This window comes from Muscardinus avellanarius (assembly GCF_963383645.1).
Source record: "Muscardinus avellanarius genome assembly, chromosome: 18".
Classification (NCBI taxonomy): Eukaryota; Metazoa; Chordata; class Mammalia; order Rodentia; family Gliridae; genus Muscardinus; species Muscardinus avellanarius.
Window position 1 is genome coordinate 37,737,722 of NC_137804.1, and position 17,151 is coordinate 37,754,872.

A 17,151-nucleotide genomic window follows, 5' to 3' on the forward strand; every position below is an offset into this window, starting at 1 on the left:
GGGAAGGACCAGGGGACTCAGGGAAGCACCTTTTTTTTTGGCGGGTCTGGGGATGGAACCCAGGGGCATTTGACCTCTCAAACTATACTCTCTGCTGTATTTTTTATTCTTTGTTTTGCCATGGTCTCACTCAGTTGTGGAGGGCATCACTAAATAGCTGAGGCTGTCTGCGAACCTGGATCCTCCAAGTCTCCACCTTTTGAGAGGACACAGAGTCCTTTGGGGGAAGGGGCCATCAGGCAGCAGGCTTTATTGGGAAAGAGTGAAGCTCAGGAGCTAGGTGCCCCGGGTACTGCTGGGTCCTGGGCTGCAGCAGCCAATGCAGCAGCCCGAGCCTCCTTCTTCTGTTTTTGTTTCTCCTCCTTGAGGCGCTTGCGCTGCTGCTTCTCAAGGTCCTGCAGCAGCTCCTGGAAGCGGGTGCTCCTGGGGTCCACGTGGTAGCCCAGGCGCTCCTGGGCCTCAGCCTGCAGGCGGGCCCTCCTCTCCTTGTCTGCCTGCGCCTTTTCCCAACGCTCCCGCTGCTGCTGTCGCCAGTTCTCAATCATCTGTGGCATCTTGGCCATGCACTCTGCAATGTGTTGCTCCCTGAAGGGGAAAGAGGAGGATAGTGAGGTGGGAACGGTTAGCCAGAGGAGAACCTGTCCACCTGCATCTTCCCTACAGGCCTCAGCCCACAGCCTGCCTCTCCAAACTCCGCTGTGCAAACGGGGTAAGACAAGCCGGGCATGGCGGTGCACACTTGTAATCCCAGCATTTGGGAGGCTGCAACAGGAGGATCGCAGTTTGGGGCCAGCCTCAGCTACTTAGCGAGGTCCCTCGCAATTCAGTGAGCCCGTTTCAAAGTAAAGAATTAAAGCCAGGTGTGGTGGCGCACATTTGTAATCCCAGCATTTGGGAGGCTGAGACCAGAGGATTGTGGTTTGTGGACAGCCTCAGCTACATAGTGAGACCTGGTTTCAAAATAAAAAATAAATAAAATTTAAAAAATAAAAAATAAATAAAAATTAAAAATAAAAGCCAGGTGTGGTGGGGCACGATTGTAATCCCAGCATTTGGGAGGCTGAGACCGGAGGATCGTGGTTCGTGGACAGCCTCGGCTACTTAGACCCTTCGCAACTCAGTGAGACCCTGTTTCAAAATAAAGAATAAAAAAATCAGGCAGGGGGTGTAGCTCGAAGGTCAAATGCCTCTGGGTTCCATCCCCAGACCCACAAAAAGAAAAAAAAAAAGGGCCAGGTGTGGTGGCGCACGCTTGTAATCCCCACTTGGGAAGCGGAGATGAGGATCGTGCAGGTATGGTTTAAGAGACCCTGTTTCCAAATAAAAAAATATAAAATAGGTCTGGGAGTGTAGGTAGAAGGGTTTTCAGGAACCCCACTACCACCAAAAAAAAAAAAAAAAGAATAGGGCTGGGGGTGCAGCTTGGAGGTAGAATGCCCCTGGGTTCCATCCCCAGTACCGAAGGGAAAAAAAAACTGGGTAAGACCAATGGCTACCACTGACCATGGAAAAGAACTTGACAGGTGAAATGGGATGAGGCCAATGCCAAGTCACCCGCATCTCACTGAGCTGTCTACTGAGCTACCACGTGCCACGTGGGCCCTTACACTGCGTCCCAGGCCCAGACTAGGCACAGGAGTGAATGCAAGAAGGTCGCACATTCCCCCACTCCTGAGTATTAAGGGTTAGAAGAGTAGAGCTGAAGTGTAAGCCCTATGTCAGTGTCCTCTACCCGGGAGGGGCAGAGGCAGGGAGGCTCCAGCCTTCTGGACACCAGACTCCACTTCTCAAGGTCTGTTTCTTCATCTTTTTTTTGTGTGTGGGGGGTACTGGTTATGGAACCCAGGAGCATTCTACCTTCAAGCGACATTCCCAGCCCTATTTTTTATTCTTTATTTTGAAACAGGGTTTCACTGAGTTGCAAAGGGCCTCACTAAGTAGCTGAAGCTGTCTGAGAACTGTGGTCCTCCGGTTTCAGCCTCCTAAATGCTGGGATTACAACTGTGTGCCACCACACCTGGCCCGTTTCTTCATTTTTATTTATTTATTTTGGTACTGGGGATGGAATGGGGGGATACCTCTGAGCTACACCCCTAGCTCCATCTTATTTATTTTGGAACAGGGTCTTACTAAATTGTAGAGGACCTCCCTAAATTGCTGAGGCTGGCCACAAACCTGTGACATTCCTGTCTCAGCTTCCCAAGTACTGGGATTACAAGTATGTGTCACCACACCCAGATATTTCCTCATTTGTAGAATGAGAGTGATCCTCTCAAGTCTGTTGGGAGGACAAGAGGGTTAAACATCAGAAATACACGTGGGAGCCGGGTGTGGTGGCACACGCTTGTAATCCTGCTTGTAATCCCCATGCTTGGGAGGCGGAGACAGGAGGATCGCACAGGTTTCAAGCCAGCCTCAGATACTTAGTGAGGCTCTCAGCAACTCAGTGAGACCCTGTTTCCAAATAAAATATAAAATCGGTCTGGGAGTATAGCCCGGAGATAGAAAGCCTCCTCCACCCCCAGTACAACAACAACAACAACAAAAAGAAACACAGGTGGGTCTTGCCTCCAGCCTATCAAACCTAATCCTTCAGATCTTTCTCCAAGTTGGACTTAGGCCCTGAATTTCAGACCCAGTCACTGTCCTGGCTTCCACTCTTTCCAGGTACACTGGCTTCCACGCTGATCCCTGACAGTTCGACCTATTAGGAAGTCTCCCTAAGATCTCCCCCTAACTCTCTCTATTCAGGGCTCTGCTTAAGCTTGTCTCTCTCCCAGGGACCTGAGGTCTCCCGTACCCAAGACCTCCTCCTCTAAGCGCTCTCCACCCCGCTCTAGCCTCCTCGGAACCATCTCGCTTTATTCCCTGCTGTATCCTGCGTTCCTGCAACAGGACGCCTCACACACGCGTTCAGCACAGATCTGCAGAGGTGTGAGCGCGCGGCGCCCCGCACACGCACCTGGCCCGCCGCTTCTGCTCCTCGGCCAGCTGCTTGGCCCGCAGCGCCTCCCGCATGGCGGCGAGGCCCGGCTGCCACTCGCGCTCCTCGGCCTCCAGCTCCCGCAGGCGCGCGGGCGCCGGCCACAGCGAGCCCGCGGGCACCCCGGACGCCGCGCCGTGCCGCGCGAACTGCTTGGCCCGGCGGCGCGGCGCGAGCTGCCAGCGCGGCGTCAGCGGGTCCTCCGCGTCCGGCCACCAGGGCCCCGGCGACGGCCAGGGCGGCGGCGGCGCCCGGTAGCCGCGGGAGCCGCGGCCCAGCGCCGCGGGCAGCGCGAGCAGGAGGCGCGCCGGCCGCACGGGCGCCGCCATCTTGGCCTGGGCCTCGCCGGGCTGCCCGCGCCGCCTGCGCCGGGCGGGCCTCCGCGCCGCCGGGGCCCTTTATTATTTATTTATTTGTTTATTTATTTATTTATTCATTCACATTCATTTAGCGGAACCAGGGCTCGTTCTATCTCCAAGCCATGCCCCCAGCCCCCTTTTTTATTCTTTATTTTGAAGCAGGCTCTCCCCGAGCTGCCGAGGGCCTCACTAAGGAGCCGAGGCTGGCCGCGAACCGCGGTCCTCCTGTCTCAGCCCCCCCCCCCCCAGGCGCTGGGATCACAAGCCACCGCGCCCCGCTCTTATGTTTACGTTTTTGATATTTGTGATTGAGCTCAGGTCCTGTACATGCTGTGCACCTGTTGTACCACTGAGCTACATCCTGGCCTAATTTATTTTTTCTTATTTCATTTTGAAGGTGGTACGGGGGATTGCAAAAAAGAAAGAGAGAGAGAGTGGGGGGAGGGGAGGGGAGGAGAGATTCACCAAGTTGCAGAGGGCCTCGATAAATTGTTGAGACTGGCCAAGTACTGGGATTTGCAAGCGTGTGCCACCATGCCTGCCTTTAATTTATTATGCGTGTGTGCATGCGTGCGTGTGAGTGCATGTGTGTGTGTGGTACTGGGGATTGTACTCAAGGGCATTATACCTCTGAGCCATACTCTCAGCTCTCTTTTATTCTATTTACTTATTTATTTTTGCGTGTCTGGGGATGGAACCCAGGAGCATTCTATCTCTGAGCTACACCCCCAGCCCCATTTTTTATTCTTTATTTTATTTGTTTATTATTTTTTTAATTTTAATTTAATTTTATTTTTTTGGTGGTACTGGGGATGGATCCTAGAGGCCTCCTACCTCGGGGCTACACTCCCAGACCTATTTTATATTTTATTTGGAAACAGGGTCTCACTAAGTTGCTGAGAGCCTCACTAAGTAGCCAAGGCTGGCTTGGAACCTGTGCGATCCTCCTGTCTTCGCCTCCCAAGCGTGGGGATTACAAGCATGCGCCACCACGCCAGGCCTCAGACTCTGTTTTAAAATAAAGAATAATGTATATGTATGTATATAAAATTAGGTCTGGGAGTGTAGCCCGGAGGTAGAAGGGCTTCCAGGAACCCCAGTACCACCAAATAAATAAATAAATAAATAATAAAACAGAGTCTGACTAAGTTGCGGAGGGCCTCACTAAATAGCTAAGGCTGTCCGCAAACCACAATCCTCCAGTCTCAGCCTCCCAAATGCTGGGATTACAAGCGTGCACCATCACGCCCAGCTTCAATTTTACTTTATTTGTTATATTGAAACAGGGTCTCACTAAATTGCTGAGGCTATTCTCGAACTTTGATCCTCTTTTTTTTTGCCTCCCAAGTACTAGGATTGCAAGCATGTATCACCATGCCTGGTTTTAATTTTTTAGAGTGTTGTCAGACATGCACACTTTATAATTCCAGTACTTGGGAGGCAGAAACAGAAGGATCACAGGTTTGAGGCCAACAATATAGTAATTTAGTGAGACTTTGTTTCAAAATAAAACACTTAAAATAGAGCTGGGCTGGTGGTGCAAGTTTGTAATCCCAGCATTTGAGAGGCTGAGACCAGAGGATCGCAGTTGAGGACAGTCTCAGCTACTACTTAGTGAGGCCCTTTGCAGCTCAGTGAGACCCTGTTTCAATATAAAGAATAAGGCGGGCGTGGTGGCGCATGTTTGTAATCCCAGCATTCGGGAGGCTGAGACCTGGAGGACTGGGATTCGTGGCCAGCCTCAGCTACTTAGTGAGGCCCTCTGCAATTTAGTGAGACCCTGTTTCAAATACAGAATAAAAAATAGGGCAGGGGGTATAGCTCAGAGCTAGAATGCCCCTGGGTTCCATCCCTAGTAACACACACACACACACACACACACACACACACACACACACACACACTTAAAATAGGTATAATACTCCTGGGTTCAATCTTCAGTACTGCCCCCTCAATTTCTTTTTAAAACAATGTGACTATAAAAGTCTCCTTCAAGTGCCACCTCCCTCCTCATAGCTCCTCGGGAGTAACTATTAGTTTGTGATTAGTTTATCTTTCCAGAACCAGGCTTTTTACTTGGCTACTGAATCTGTTTGTGTGAACAACATACAATGTATGTGTTTAAACAAGTTATATAAAAGTTAGACTGTACAGACTCTCCTCTCCCAACTTTCCCTATGGACTCACTGGTTGGATATACTTGTAATTGTGTTTCCAGCTTGAGGATCACTAGACACATTATTGGTTCAGGGAATCAATGAAGTAGGTTGCAACAGGCAGTAGTTTGTTTATTTATTGTAGTACTGAGTATGGAACCCAGGGGCATTCTACCTCCAAATGTCACACCCCCCAGCCCTATTTTTTATTCTTTATTTGGAAACCGGCTCTCACTGAGTTGCAAAGGGCTTCACTAAGTAGCTGAGGCGGACCGTGAACTGTGATCCTCTAGTCTCAGCCTCCCAAATGCTGGGATTACAAGCGTGCCACCACGTCCGGCTCCAAGGGCATTCTGCCTCTGAGCTACATGCCCAGCTCTTTTGACCTATTGATTTAATAATTGATTGATTGATTTTGTGGTACTGGGGATGGAATCCAGAGGCTTTCTACCTTTGGGCTATACTCCCATACCTAGTTTATATTTTATTGGGGCTCACTAAGTCGCTGAGAGCCTCACTAAGTAGCTAAGGCTGGCTTCGTACCTGTGTGATCCTCCTGTCTCAGCCTCCCAAGCGCTGGGATTATAAGCATGGGCCCCCACGCCCGGCCGTAGTGAGACTTTTTCAAAAAAAGAAGTTAAATGGGTCTGAGGGTGTAGCTCAGAGGTAAAATGTCCCTGGGTTTAATCATCAGTACCAATAAATAAATAAATACATTTAATTTTTTTTTTTTTTTTGTGTGTGTGTGTGTGGTGCTGGGGATTGAACCAGGGCCATTCTACCTCCAAGCTACACCCCTAGCCCTATTTTTTTATTCTTTATTTTTGAAGCAGGGTTTCACTAAGTTGCAGAGGACTTCACTAAGTAGCTGAGGCTGGTTGCAAACCTGTGATCCTCCTTTCTCAGCCTCCCAAGTACTGGTATTATAAGCATGCTCCACCACATCCAGCTATAAATTTTAAAAATTTTGAAATACAGTCTCTTTGAGTTGCTGACCTTCTCAGTAAATTGCTGAGGTTGGCAGATCTTGAACCTGCAATTCTGTTTATGCCACAGAAATACTGAGATTACAGATGTGTGCCACCTCACCCCAATCCTTATAGAAAATTTATTTATTTATTTATTTATTTATTTATTTATTTATTTATTTATCTTTTTGTGGTACCTGGATGGTTTTTATACAGGGGCATTCTACCTCTGAGCTACATACCCAGCCCTATTTTTTCTTTGTTTTGTTATTTATTTATTTTTATTTTTTTGCTGTACTGGGGATGGAACCCCAGTGGCATTCTACCTCCGAGCAACACCCCTAACCCATTTTTTATTCTTTTTTTTTTTTTTGAAACAGGGTCTCAAAAAAATAAAGAATAAAAAATAGGGCAGGGGGTGCAACTCAGAGGTAGAATGTCCCTGGGTCCCATCCCTACTACTGCCAAAAAATAAAAAAGAAATAGGTCTGAGTTGCAAAGGGCCTCACTAAGTAGCTGAGGCTGTCCTTACACTGCAGTCCTCCTATTTCAGCCTCCCAAATGCTGGGATTACAAGCATGCACCACCACGCCCAGCTTTTATTCTTTCTTTCTTTCTTTCTTTCTTTCTTTCTTTCTTTCTTTCTTTCTTTCTTTCTCTCTTTTGAGGGTCTGGGCATGGAACCCAGGGGCATTTGACCTCCAAGCCACACCCCCTGCCCTATTTTTATTCTTTATTTTGAAACAGGGTCTCACTAAATTGTGGAGGGCCTCACTAAGTAGCTGAGGCGGTCCGCAAACTGCAATCCTCCGGTCTCAACCTCCCGAATGCTGGGATTACAAGCATGTGCCACCATGCCCGGCTTCTTTTATTCTTTGTTTTGAAACAGGTTCTCACTAAGTTTCAGGGGCCCTCATTAAGTAGCTGAGGTTGGCCGAGAACCTGTGATCCTCCTATCTCAGCCTCCCAAGTACTGGGATTACAAGTGTGCACCACCACACCTGGCCTTTTATCTTTAATTTGAAATAGGGTCTTGCTAGGTTGATGAGAGTCTCACTGTTTGCTGAGACTGTCATCGAGCCTGCAACCCTCCTTTCACAGTTTGCCAAGTACTGAAATTACAAGTGTGCTCCCCAATGCCCAGCTGGCCCTATTTCTTTTTGTTTTTATTATTGTTTGTTTGTTTGTTTATTTGTTTTGCAGTAATGGAGATGGAATCCAGGGGCTTTCTACCTCTGAGCGATACCCCCAGCCCCACGCCCGGCTTCCTTTTATTTATTTATTTATTTTTTTTGTTTTTGTTTTTTTTTGTTGTTGTTGTTGATGGTACTGGGGTTCCTGGAAGCCCTTCTACCTCCGGGCTACACTCCCAGACCTATTTTTACATTTTTATTTGGAAACAGGGTCTCCTAAGCCAGCGCGCGCGGCTGGCTTCGAACCTGCAAGGTCCTCCTGTCTCAGCCTCCCAAGCGCAGGGATTACAAGTGTGCGCCACCACGCCCGGCTTTTATTTTTTATTTTGAGAGAGTCTTGCTGGCATCGTGATTCACGCCTGTAATCCCAGTACTTGGGAAGCTGAGACAGTATGATCACAAGTTCGAGGTCAACATCTGCAACTTAACAAGTCCCTGTTTCAAAATAAAAAGATAAAATAGGGCCAGAAGGTATAGCTCAGAGGTAGAATACTCTTAGGTTCTATCTCCAATACCACATACACATATACACACACGCAAGGAGACATGGTCTTGCTAAGCTGCCCAGGCTGGCCTTAAACCTGGGATCCTCTTGCTCAGCCTCCTGAGTACTTGGGGTACCAATGTTGGCCACTGTATGCACATAACTTTTTTTTTTTGTGGTACTAGGGGTGGAACCCAGGGGTTTTTCTACCTCTGGGCTGTACTCCCAGACCTATTTTATACTTTATTTGGAAAAAGGGTCTTACTAAGTTGCTGAGAGCCTCACCAAGTAGCTGAGGCTGGCTTCGAACCTGTGTGATCCTCCTGTCTCAGCCTCCCAAGTACTGGGATTACAAGCGTGTGCCACCACGCCCGGCCAGCTAACATTTTTTTTTTTTTTTTTTTTTTTGGCATGGTACTAGGGATTGAACCCAGAAGCATTCTACCTCAGAGCACTACCCTCGCCTATTTTTTTTTTTTTTTGTGGTACTGAGGATGGAAACCAGCATCATTCTATCTCCGAGCTATACCTCCAGCCCTATTTTAATTCTTTATTTGGAAACAGGGTTGCAGAGGGCCTCACTAAGTAGCTGAGGCTGTCCACAAACTGTGATCCTCCTGTCTCAGCCTCCCAAATGCTGGGATTACAAACGTGCACCACCATATATTCTTTATTTTGAAACAGGGCGTCATTAATTTGCAGAAGGCCTCAGTAAGTAGCTGAGGCTGTCTGTGAACCGTGATCCTCCTGCCCAGACCTATTTTTTATTCTTTTTTTTTGTGTGTGTGTGTGGTACTGGGGTTCCTGGAAACCCATCTACCTCTGGGCTACACTCCCAGACCTATTTTTTTAAATTTGGAAACAGGGTCTCTTAAGCCAGCGCAGCTGGCTTCAAACCTGCGCGATCCTCCTGTCTCCGCTTCCCAAGCGCGGGGATTACAAGCGTGCACCACCACGCCCGGCTATTCTTTATTTTATTTATTTTTTATTTTTTTGTGGTACTGGGGGTGGAACCCAGAGGCTTTCTACCTCTGGGCTATACTCCCAGACCCATTTTATACTTTATTTGGAAACAGGGTCTCACTAAGTTGCCAAGGGTCTTGCTCAGTTGCTGAGACTGGCCTGGAACCTGCAATCCTCCTGTCTCAGTCTCCAAGTACTGGAATTATAAGTGTGTATCACTGTACTTGGCTCCATGTTGAAATTTTATTTTATTTATTTTTTTGGCAGTACTGGGAATTGAACCCAGGAACGTTCTACCCCCAGCCGTATCCTATTATTTATTTATTTATTATTTATTTATTCTGGGGATTGAACCCAGAGGCATTGCCCCTTCAAGCAATACCCCCAGACATTATGGACGTGTGCCACCACACCTGGCTTATTTTTTATTTTTAGACAGGATCTCACTAAGTTGTGGAGGGCCTCACTAAATTGCTGAGGCTGGCTGAAAGCCTGCGATCCCCCTGTCTCAGCCTCCGGAGTCCTAGGATTACAAGCGCGAGCCCCCATGGCTGGTTCTGTTTATTATTTTCTGTGGTATCAGAGATTGAGTTAAGGGGCATTCTACCTCCAAGCTCAGCCAGCCTGCCTGCCTGCCTGCCTGCCCTCCTCCTCCTCCCCCTCCTCCCCCTCCTCCTCCTCCTCCTCCTCCTCCTGCTCTTCCTCCTCCTCTTCCTCCTCCTCCTCCTCTTCCTCCTCTTCCTCCTCCTCCTCCTCTTCCTCCTCCTCCTCCTCCTCTTCCTCCTCCTCCTCCTCTTCCTCCTCCTCCTCCTCCTCCTCTTCCTCCTCCTCCTCCTCTTCCTCCTCCTCCTCCTTCTCCTCCTCCTCCTCCTCCTCCTCCTCCTCCTCCTCCTCCTTCTTCTTCGTGTGTGTGTGTGTGTGTGTGTGTGTGTGTGTGTGTGTTACTGGGGATGGAACCCAGCGGCATTTTACTTCCAAGCTACATCCTCAGTCCTATTTTTTTTTTTCGGTACTGAGGATGGAACCTAGGACTGAGGATGGAACCTAGGGGATTCTACCTCCAAGCTACACTCTCAGCCCTATTTTTTATTCTTTATTTTGAAGCAGGGTCTCACTCATTTGCAGAGGGCCTCACTAAGTAGCTGAGGCTGGCCGCAAATCCAGATCCTCCTGTCTCAGCCTCCCAAATGCTGATATTACAATTGTGTACCATCATGCCTGGCAGCCTTTTTTATTTTTTATTTTTTGATACTGAGGCTTGAACTCTGGGGCATTCCACTTCGGGGCTACACCTCCTGTCCTATTTTTTTGTATGTATGTATGTATGTATGTATGTATGTATGTATGTACAGTACTGGGGATGGAACCCAGGGATATTATACCTCTGAGCTACATCCCAGCCCTATTTTCTATTTTATGTATGTATGTATGTATGTATGTATGTATGTATGTATGTATTTTTGGTGGTACTGGGGGTGGAACCCAGAGGCTTTCTACCTCCGGGCTATACTCCCAGACCCATTTTATATTTTATTTGGAAACAGGGTCTCACTAAGTTGCTGAGACCCTCACTAAGTAGCTGAGGCTGGCTTCGAACCTGCATGATCCTCCTGTCTCAGCCTCCCAAGCGCGGGGATTACAAGCGTGCGCCACCACGCCCGGTTCCCTATTTTTATTTGAAACAGGGTCTCAATGAGTTGCAAAGGGCCTCACTAGGTAGTAGCCGAAGCTATCTGCAAACCATGATCTGTCGTGCGCAGTGACGACTCTTACACGATCTTCCTCAAGCAGTTTTATTACCCCAGTTTCAATGCTCTCTCAATGCCCTCTCAGGTAAAAACAACATCAGTCTTCTATCTCCTCCCTCATCACTCCACCAACCCTCCTCCGTGGCACTCTACGTCTCTGCTGCAGCACACACCGGTCACAGTGGTGGCTTTGTGAACATGTCCGTCCCAGCTCGGAGCCCAGAGCAGTCCGCCAAGAAACTGCTCTTCCTGTCCACCAACCCTCTTCTCTCTCCCCGCTAGGGCATGCGCGCTTTTTAACCTTCTCCTGGGCGGGCAGGTGGTAGCACGAGGCGCTGCGTCACTAATCATCCGTAAGGCGCCTGATAGGGCTCACTGCGCAGGCTCAGGGCACCGCCAGCCTCGTGAGCCTCGTGACTTGGCTGCAAGCCCAGGCACCATCTTGAGTCCATGCTGGCAACAAGCCTGGGTGCCACCTCGGTCCTGCCGAGTGGGCCCCGACATATCTCCCTTTTTGTTTTATTAAAATAAGGCTCGGGATCGTGCCTGTCTTAGGTTGCCGACCCTCAAGGACCATTCTTACCCGTCATTGGGAGAACAATAGCATGATTGTTTCCCTGTCTTAGGTTGAAAGGTCCCGGGGACGATCTTACCCGTCACTGACTACCGATCCAGCATACTGAGCCATACATGGGGAGATGAGCCAGCTTCTAGGGCTGCCAGAGCTTGCACCAATATGCGCTGTTGTTGCAGTGTGCGTTGTCGAGTTCGCCTGATATATCCAACCATGAAACATCATGCCACCACCAACAAGAATGCCCAGAACGCCATGCCACCCCAGTCTTTTAAAAAACCCAATGTTCCGTGTATTAAGTCCATTCATTGTTGTACTGTGGCGACTTCCACGCGGGTAGAATTAATTGCAGCGATGGACGCTCGTAGCTCAATCATGGTGTGTTCAAATTCACGGCTCCAAGTCCTCAGAAGCGTCTTGCTTAAATGACGAAACAAATTGCCTGCATGGGAGAAATTCTGATACTGCACATACGTTATACATATAGTCCAGATAATTGAGCTTGCTGAGCCATGCCAGCAGCCACATGTGAGGATAGAGCATTCATAGTGGCTGCAATAACTGCCACGGCCACAGAAGCCACAATTACAGCAATAAGAGCAGAAATTCCAAAGTCTCCAAGGGTGCATAGAAGCATAGCAGAAAGTCAGAAAACAGGTATCAATAAAACAACCTAAACTATCATTAACCAAGGTAAAGGAAGAGGGAAAGTAGAAATAATTCCCCAAAGATCTTAAAGAAAACAACTCATCTCTACGGTACCGAGCAGCAGTTTACAACTCTTACGTTAGGAACTAATCTTCTGACCTATCCTTTACACATTAGGCGCCTTTTCCAACTAACCTCAGGTGTCTTCCATCTATGGTGGCGGATTAGGAGAGGGAGGGGGAGGAGCGGAAGGTTTAGGGCGTTTCATTTTTTCTATGAATTCTAACAGAGCTTCTTCCTTCTTAGAAATCTCTTTCGCTTTCAAATTTTCTAAAATGGCTGCTTTCACTTTAGCAACCTTAGACCTTTTCGTCGCAACACCTGCGAACCTTCACAGCGCTGTCCCTCGCTTATCCGCGAGCCTCGCTTATTCGCGAGCCTTATTTACTTTTGTCCCTCGCTTATCCGCGAGCCTCGCTTATCCGCGAGCCTTATTTACTTCTGTCCCTCGCTTATCCGCGAGCCTCGCTTATCCGCGAGCCTTATTTACTTCTACCTTGTCGAATCAGGACCAGCCCGATTCTCTAACTTGCTTACACTAAAAAATATCCTCCTTAATGGAGCCCCCTGTTGATCGGGGAAAATAACCCTCCGTAAACGGAGCCTCCTCCTCCCTTTTCGGAGTCAAAGGAGCGCTTACCAGCCAGCACTTACCAGCCAGCTGCCCTGGACTGCCGAGGTTCTGATCAAAGCGAAGGTCCCCGTACGGGCCACCATTTGTCGTGCGCAGTGACGACTCTTACACGATCTTCCTCAAGCAGTTTTATTACCCCAGTTTCAATGCTCTCTCAATGCCCTCTCAGGTAAAAACAACATCAGTCTTCTATCTCCTCCCTCATCACTCCACCAACCCTCCTCCGTGGCACTCTACGTCTCTGCTGCAGCACACACCGGTCACAGTGGTGGCTTTGTGAACATGTCCGTCCCAGCTCGGAGCCCAGAGCAGTCCGCCAAGAAACTGCTCTTCCTGTCCACCAACCCTCTTCTCTCTCCCCGCTAGGGCATGCGCGCTTTTTAACCTTCTCCTGGGCGGGCAGGTGGTAGCACGAGGCGCTGCGTCACTAATCATCCGTAAGGCGCCTGATAGGGCTCACTGCGCAGGCTCAGGGCACCGCCAGCCTCGTGAGCCTCGTGACTTGGCTGCAAGCCCAGGCACCATCTTGAGTCCATGCTGGCAACAAGCCTGGGTGCCACCTCGGTCCTGCCGAGTGGGCCCCGACAATGATCCTCCTGTCTCAGCCTCCCAAATGCTGGGATTACAAGCTTGCGCCACCACGCCCAACTTTTTTTCATACTGGGGATGGAACCCAAGGCAGTCTACCTCCGAGCTACACCCCAGCCCTATTTTTTTCCTTTATTTTGAAACACTGTCTCATTAATTGCAGTAGGCCTCACTAAGTAGCTGAGGCTGCCTGTGAACCACAATCCTCCTGTGTCAGCCTCCCAAATGCTGGGTACAAGTGTAGGCCATCACGCCTGGCTCTTCTTTTTATTTTTTTGAAACAGTCTCACTAGGTTGATGGGAGTCTCACTACTTACTGAGGCTGTCCTGGAACCTGTGGTCCTCCTGTCTTAGCTTCCTGAGTTCTGGGATTACAGGTATGTGCCACCTTGCTTGACTCATAGACTTTAAATAATCTCAAGCTTACCTAAAATACCTAATGCAACGTGCATGCTATGCAAATAGTTGTCTTATTGTGTTGTTTAGGGAATAATGACAAGAAATTAAGGTTCGTACGTGTACAGTATGGCCATAGTAGAGAGGCCTTGGATGCAGAACCTGTGGGTGTGGAATGTGATGACTGCATAGTCTTGTGGGTAACTTGAGCCAGTGTGGCCGGAGGAAGTGAGGACGGGGAGGCAGTGTGGGGAGTGGGAAGGTGAGGGGCACAGCGTGCAGGGCCTGACGGGCCTCAGGGAGGAGCCTGGCTCTTGCCCAGGAGAGATGGGAGCCAGGGATGAGAAGAGGGGTGGGACTACAGTCAGGGGCTCAGTGACGGTCTCTGGCCGCTGCGTGGGGCCGAGGGCAGGAACTGGGGCGCTTAGGAGAGAAGCAGACCCCTAGTGGGAGATGACTGGAGCTTTGTTCAGGCAGTGGTCGATTCTGATGCGGACCAGTCTTGCTGTGGTATCAAATTGGAGGTGAGGCGGCAGAGGAAGAGTCAAGGATGACTTAGCCTCGGGCAAGATGGATGTTCTGGCCCGCAGCGTGTAGAGGACAGCAGGGGGACTGTCAGGTCTGATGGAGCCGCTGCCGCTGCGCAGTGCCGAGGAGTCGCCGCCAGGGGGCGGGCGCGCCCCACGCAGCTCCCGGGCGCGCGGGAAAGGCGCGTCCTGTCGCTTCCCACGGTCCCCGCGGCCTCCAGGATCCTCACCTGGGTGCGAGATGCTCGACGCGGAGGTGCCAGGGCCCGGCCGGGACCCCCAGGAGCCTCAGGGGCCCCCGAAGGCGGCGACGCGGCTCCCACTCCTTTTATGCATTTCCCGCGGTTCAACCTGTACCTCCCCCAGGCTGGTTCCCACCCTTTCCAACACCATCTCAGATCTCTGCAAAAATGCCACCTCCTAGGGGACAGAAGCCCCTGCCCTGACCTCTCGTCTTCTTCTTCTTCTTTTTTCTTTTTTCCTCCCCCTTCAGATTCTGAGATTGGACCCAAGTACACTTTACCCCTACTATTGAAAAAAAATAGGGCTGGGATGTTGCTCAGAGGTAGAATGCCCCTGGGTTCAATCCCTGGTAGCACCAAAAAGAAGGAGGAGGAGGAGGAGGAGGAGGAGGAGGAGGAGGAGGAGGAGGAGGAGGAGGAGGAGGAGGAGGAGAAGGCGGCAGCAATTCACTTTGAAGGCCTTGGGGGCCACCTGGCAGTGGCTCACACCTGAACCGGCAGAGACCCCGGAGAACAGCAAGCTGGAAGCCAGCCTGGGCAACTTAGTGAGCTCCTGACTCAGCAGACTAGCAAGGCCTGTACCACCATGCCTAGCTTGAGCCCCATATATAAAATAGGAGCCAGGCATGGTGGCGCACACCCATGATCCCAGTACTTGGAGTGGGGGGGGGGGCGACAGGAAGACTGCAAGTTAGAAGCCAGCCTCAGCAATTTAGCCAGGCTCTCAGCAACTTTGTGAGACCCTGTTTCAAAATAAATAATAAAACAGGTAGCCAGATGTGGTGGCACACGCTTGTAATCCCAGCATCTGGGAGGCTGAGATGGGAGGATCGTGGTTTGCAGACAGCCTCAGCTACTACTTAGTGAGGTCTTTTGCAACTCAGTGAGACCTTGTTTTAAAATAAAGAACAAAAAAATAGGGCTGGGGGTGTGGCTTGGAAGTAGAAGGCCCCTGGGTTCCATCCCCAGTACCGCAAAATAAAATAAATTAAAAAAATAAAATTGATCTCTCTCTCTCTTCTCTCTCTCTCTCTCTCTCTCTCTCTCTCTCTCTCTCTCTCTTTCTCTCTTACACACACACACATGCACACACACACATGCACACACACACACACACACACACACACACACACACACACACACACGGAATCTGAGGCTCAAAGTGGTTAAGGGGTTTCCCTGAGGTTACACAGCCCAGCAGTTGCCGTGCTGGGATGGAAACCCAAGAAGCCTGGCTGCAGAGACAGGCGGCTGTGCAGGGCTCCCGGGCACTGTAAGGCAGCCACTCTCCCTCCATTTTCCCCACCCAGGCACTAGGGATGGAACCCAGGGGCATTCTACCTCTGAGCTACACCCTCAACCCTATTTTTTATTCTTTATTTCAAAATAGGGTCTCACTGAGTTGCAGAGGGCCTCATAAGTAGCTGAGGCTGTCTGCAAACCACAATCCTCCTGTCTCAGCCTCCCAAATGCCGGGATTACAAGCATGCGCCACCATGCCTGGCTCCCTCCACTTTGTGTGTGTGTGTGTGTGTGTGTGTGTGTGTGTGTGTGTGTGTGTGCACATATATATGTGTGAGTGTGTGGGAGTGCTGTGGATGGAACACAGAGCCTCATGCATGCCGGACAAGTGCTCTGGCATGAAGCCATGCCCCCTCCCGCTAGCCTGGCCTTTCTTGGCCCCCAGGGAGGCTCAGCTCTGTGACCCCCCAGTGGAAGTGTGGGAACTCCTCTGGTCTGGTTTACTTTTCTTCCCTGCTGTGAGTTTACAGAGATGCCTCCCAGGCTTCCCAGAAGAAAGAAGTGTTTAAAAGCAGGCCCAGAGGACCCCCGATTTCACTCACTAGACAGCAGGGTCAACTGCCCAGGACCCTGAGCCCAGTCCCAGACCGGACAGACAGACAGCCAAGCAGATGCTCTGTGGCCGGCTAAGCGCTCTCCTGGGTCTGCTGAGCGGGGCCTGGATACTCCCAGGTTTAGGGAGACCTGGCTTCCTGGCTCCCCCTGCCAATCAGACCCACGTTCCGGGCCGGGGGGCCCTGGTCCCCCAGGTGCCAGCCTTGGCCTTAGGCAGCTGGAAGGCCTTCCTGGGCCTGCAGAAGACCAGGCAGCTGGGGACAGACAGGCTGCAGCCGGAGCAGGAGGTGGCCACTGCTGTGTCTCTGCCACTGGACCCCAGGGAAGTGGCCCGGGAGGCGTGCAAGGCTGTGTCTTTCGTCCAGGTGAGCAGGGCGGCACTGGGCCCCGGGCTCCGCGAGGCCTGAGTTAAGGTCCTGTGCTCTCCACCTGTTCTCCTCCCTCCTCCTGGCAGCGCCTCCTTCCAGTCTACTTCTCCACTCAGCAGCAGGGGCATCTGTGCATGCCTGGCTCAGTTACAGCCCTCCTCCCATCAGAACACTCTGTGGCTCCCACTTTGCCCTCCCACAAAAGTCCGACCCTTCTGCCATCCAGAAGGTCCTGCATTCTCTGACCCTCACCCCTCCCCTCCTCTCCTCCCTGCTTGGCTGTGGAGTGTTTATACTTACATTTACCTCTGGTCTGTCTCCTTCACTGGAGAGTCTACCCAGTGGTGGCAGGAGGTTTGTGTGGTGCTGGAGTGGGATCTAGAGGCATTCTACCGTGGAGCTG

General features: G+C 50.5%; 1 protein-coding gene across 1 annotated transcript; it reads right to left on the minus strand.

Annotated features, from left to right (window-relative positions):
* Positions 1 to 269: 269 nt before the first annotated feature.
* GADD45GIP1 (GADD45G interacting protein 1) lies at positions 270 to 3,312 on the minus strand (the record flags this gene model as incomplete). The annotated part of the gene is made up of 2 exons (XM_080715083.1): positions 270 to 585; positions 2,963 to 3,312. The coding sequence occupies 2 exons, from the start codon at positions 3,310 to 3,312 to the stop codon at positions 270 to 272; spliced, it is 666 nt and encodes a 221-aa protein (XP_080571209.1).
* Between the last annotated feature and the right edge of the window lie 13,839 nt (positions 3,313 to 17,151).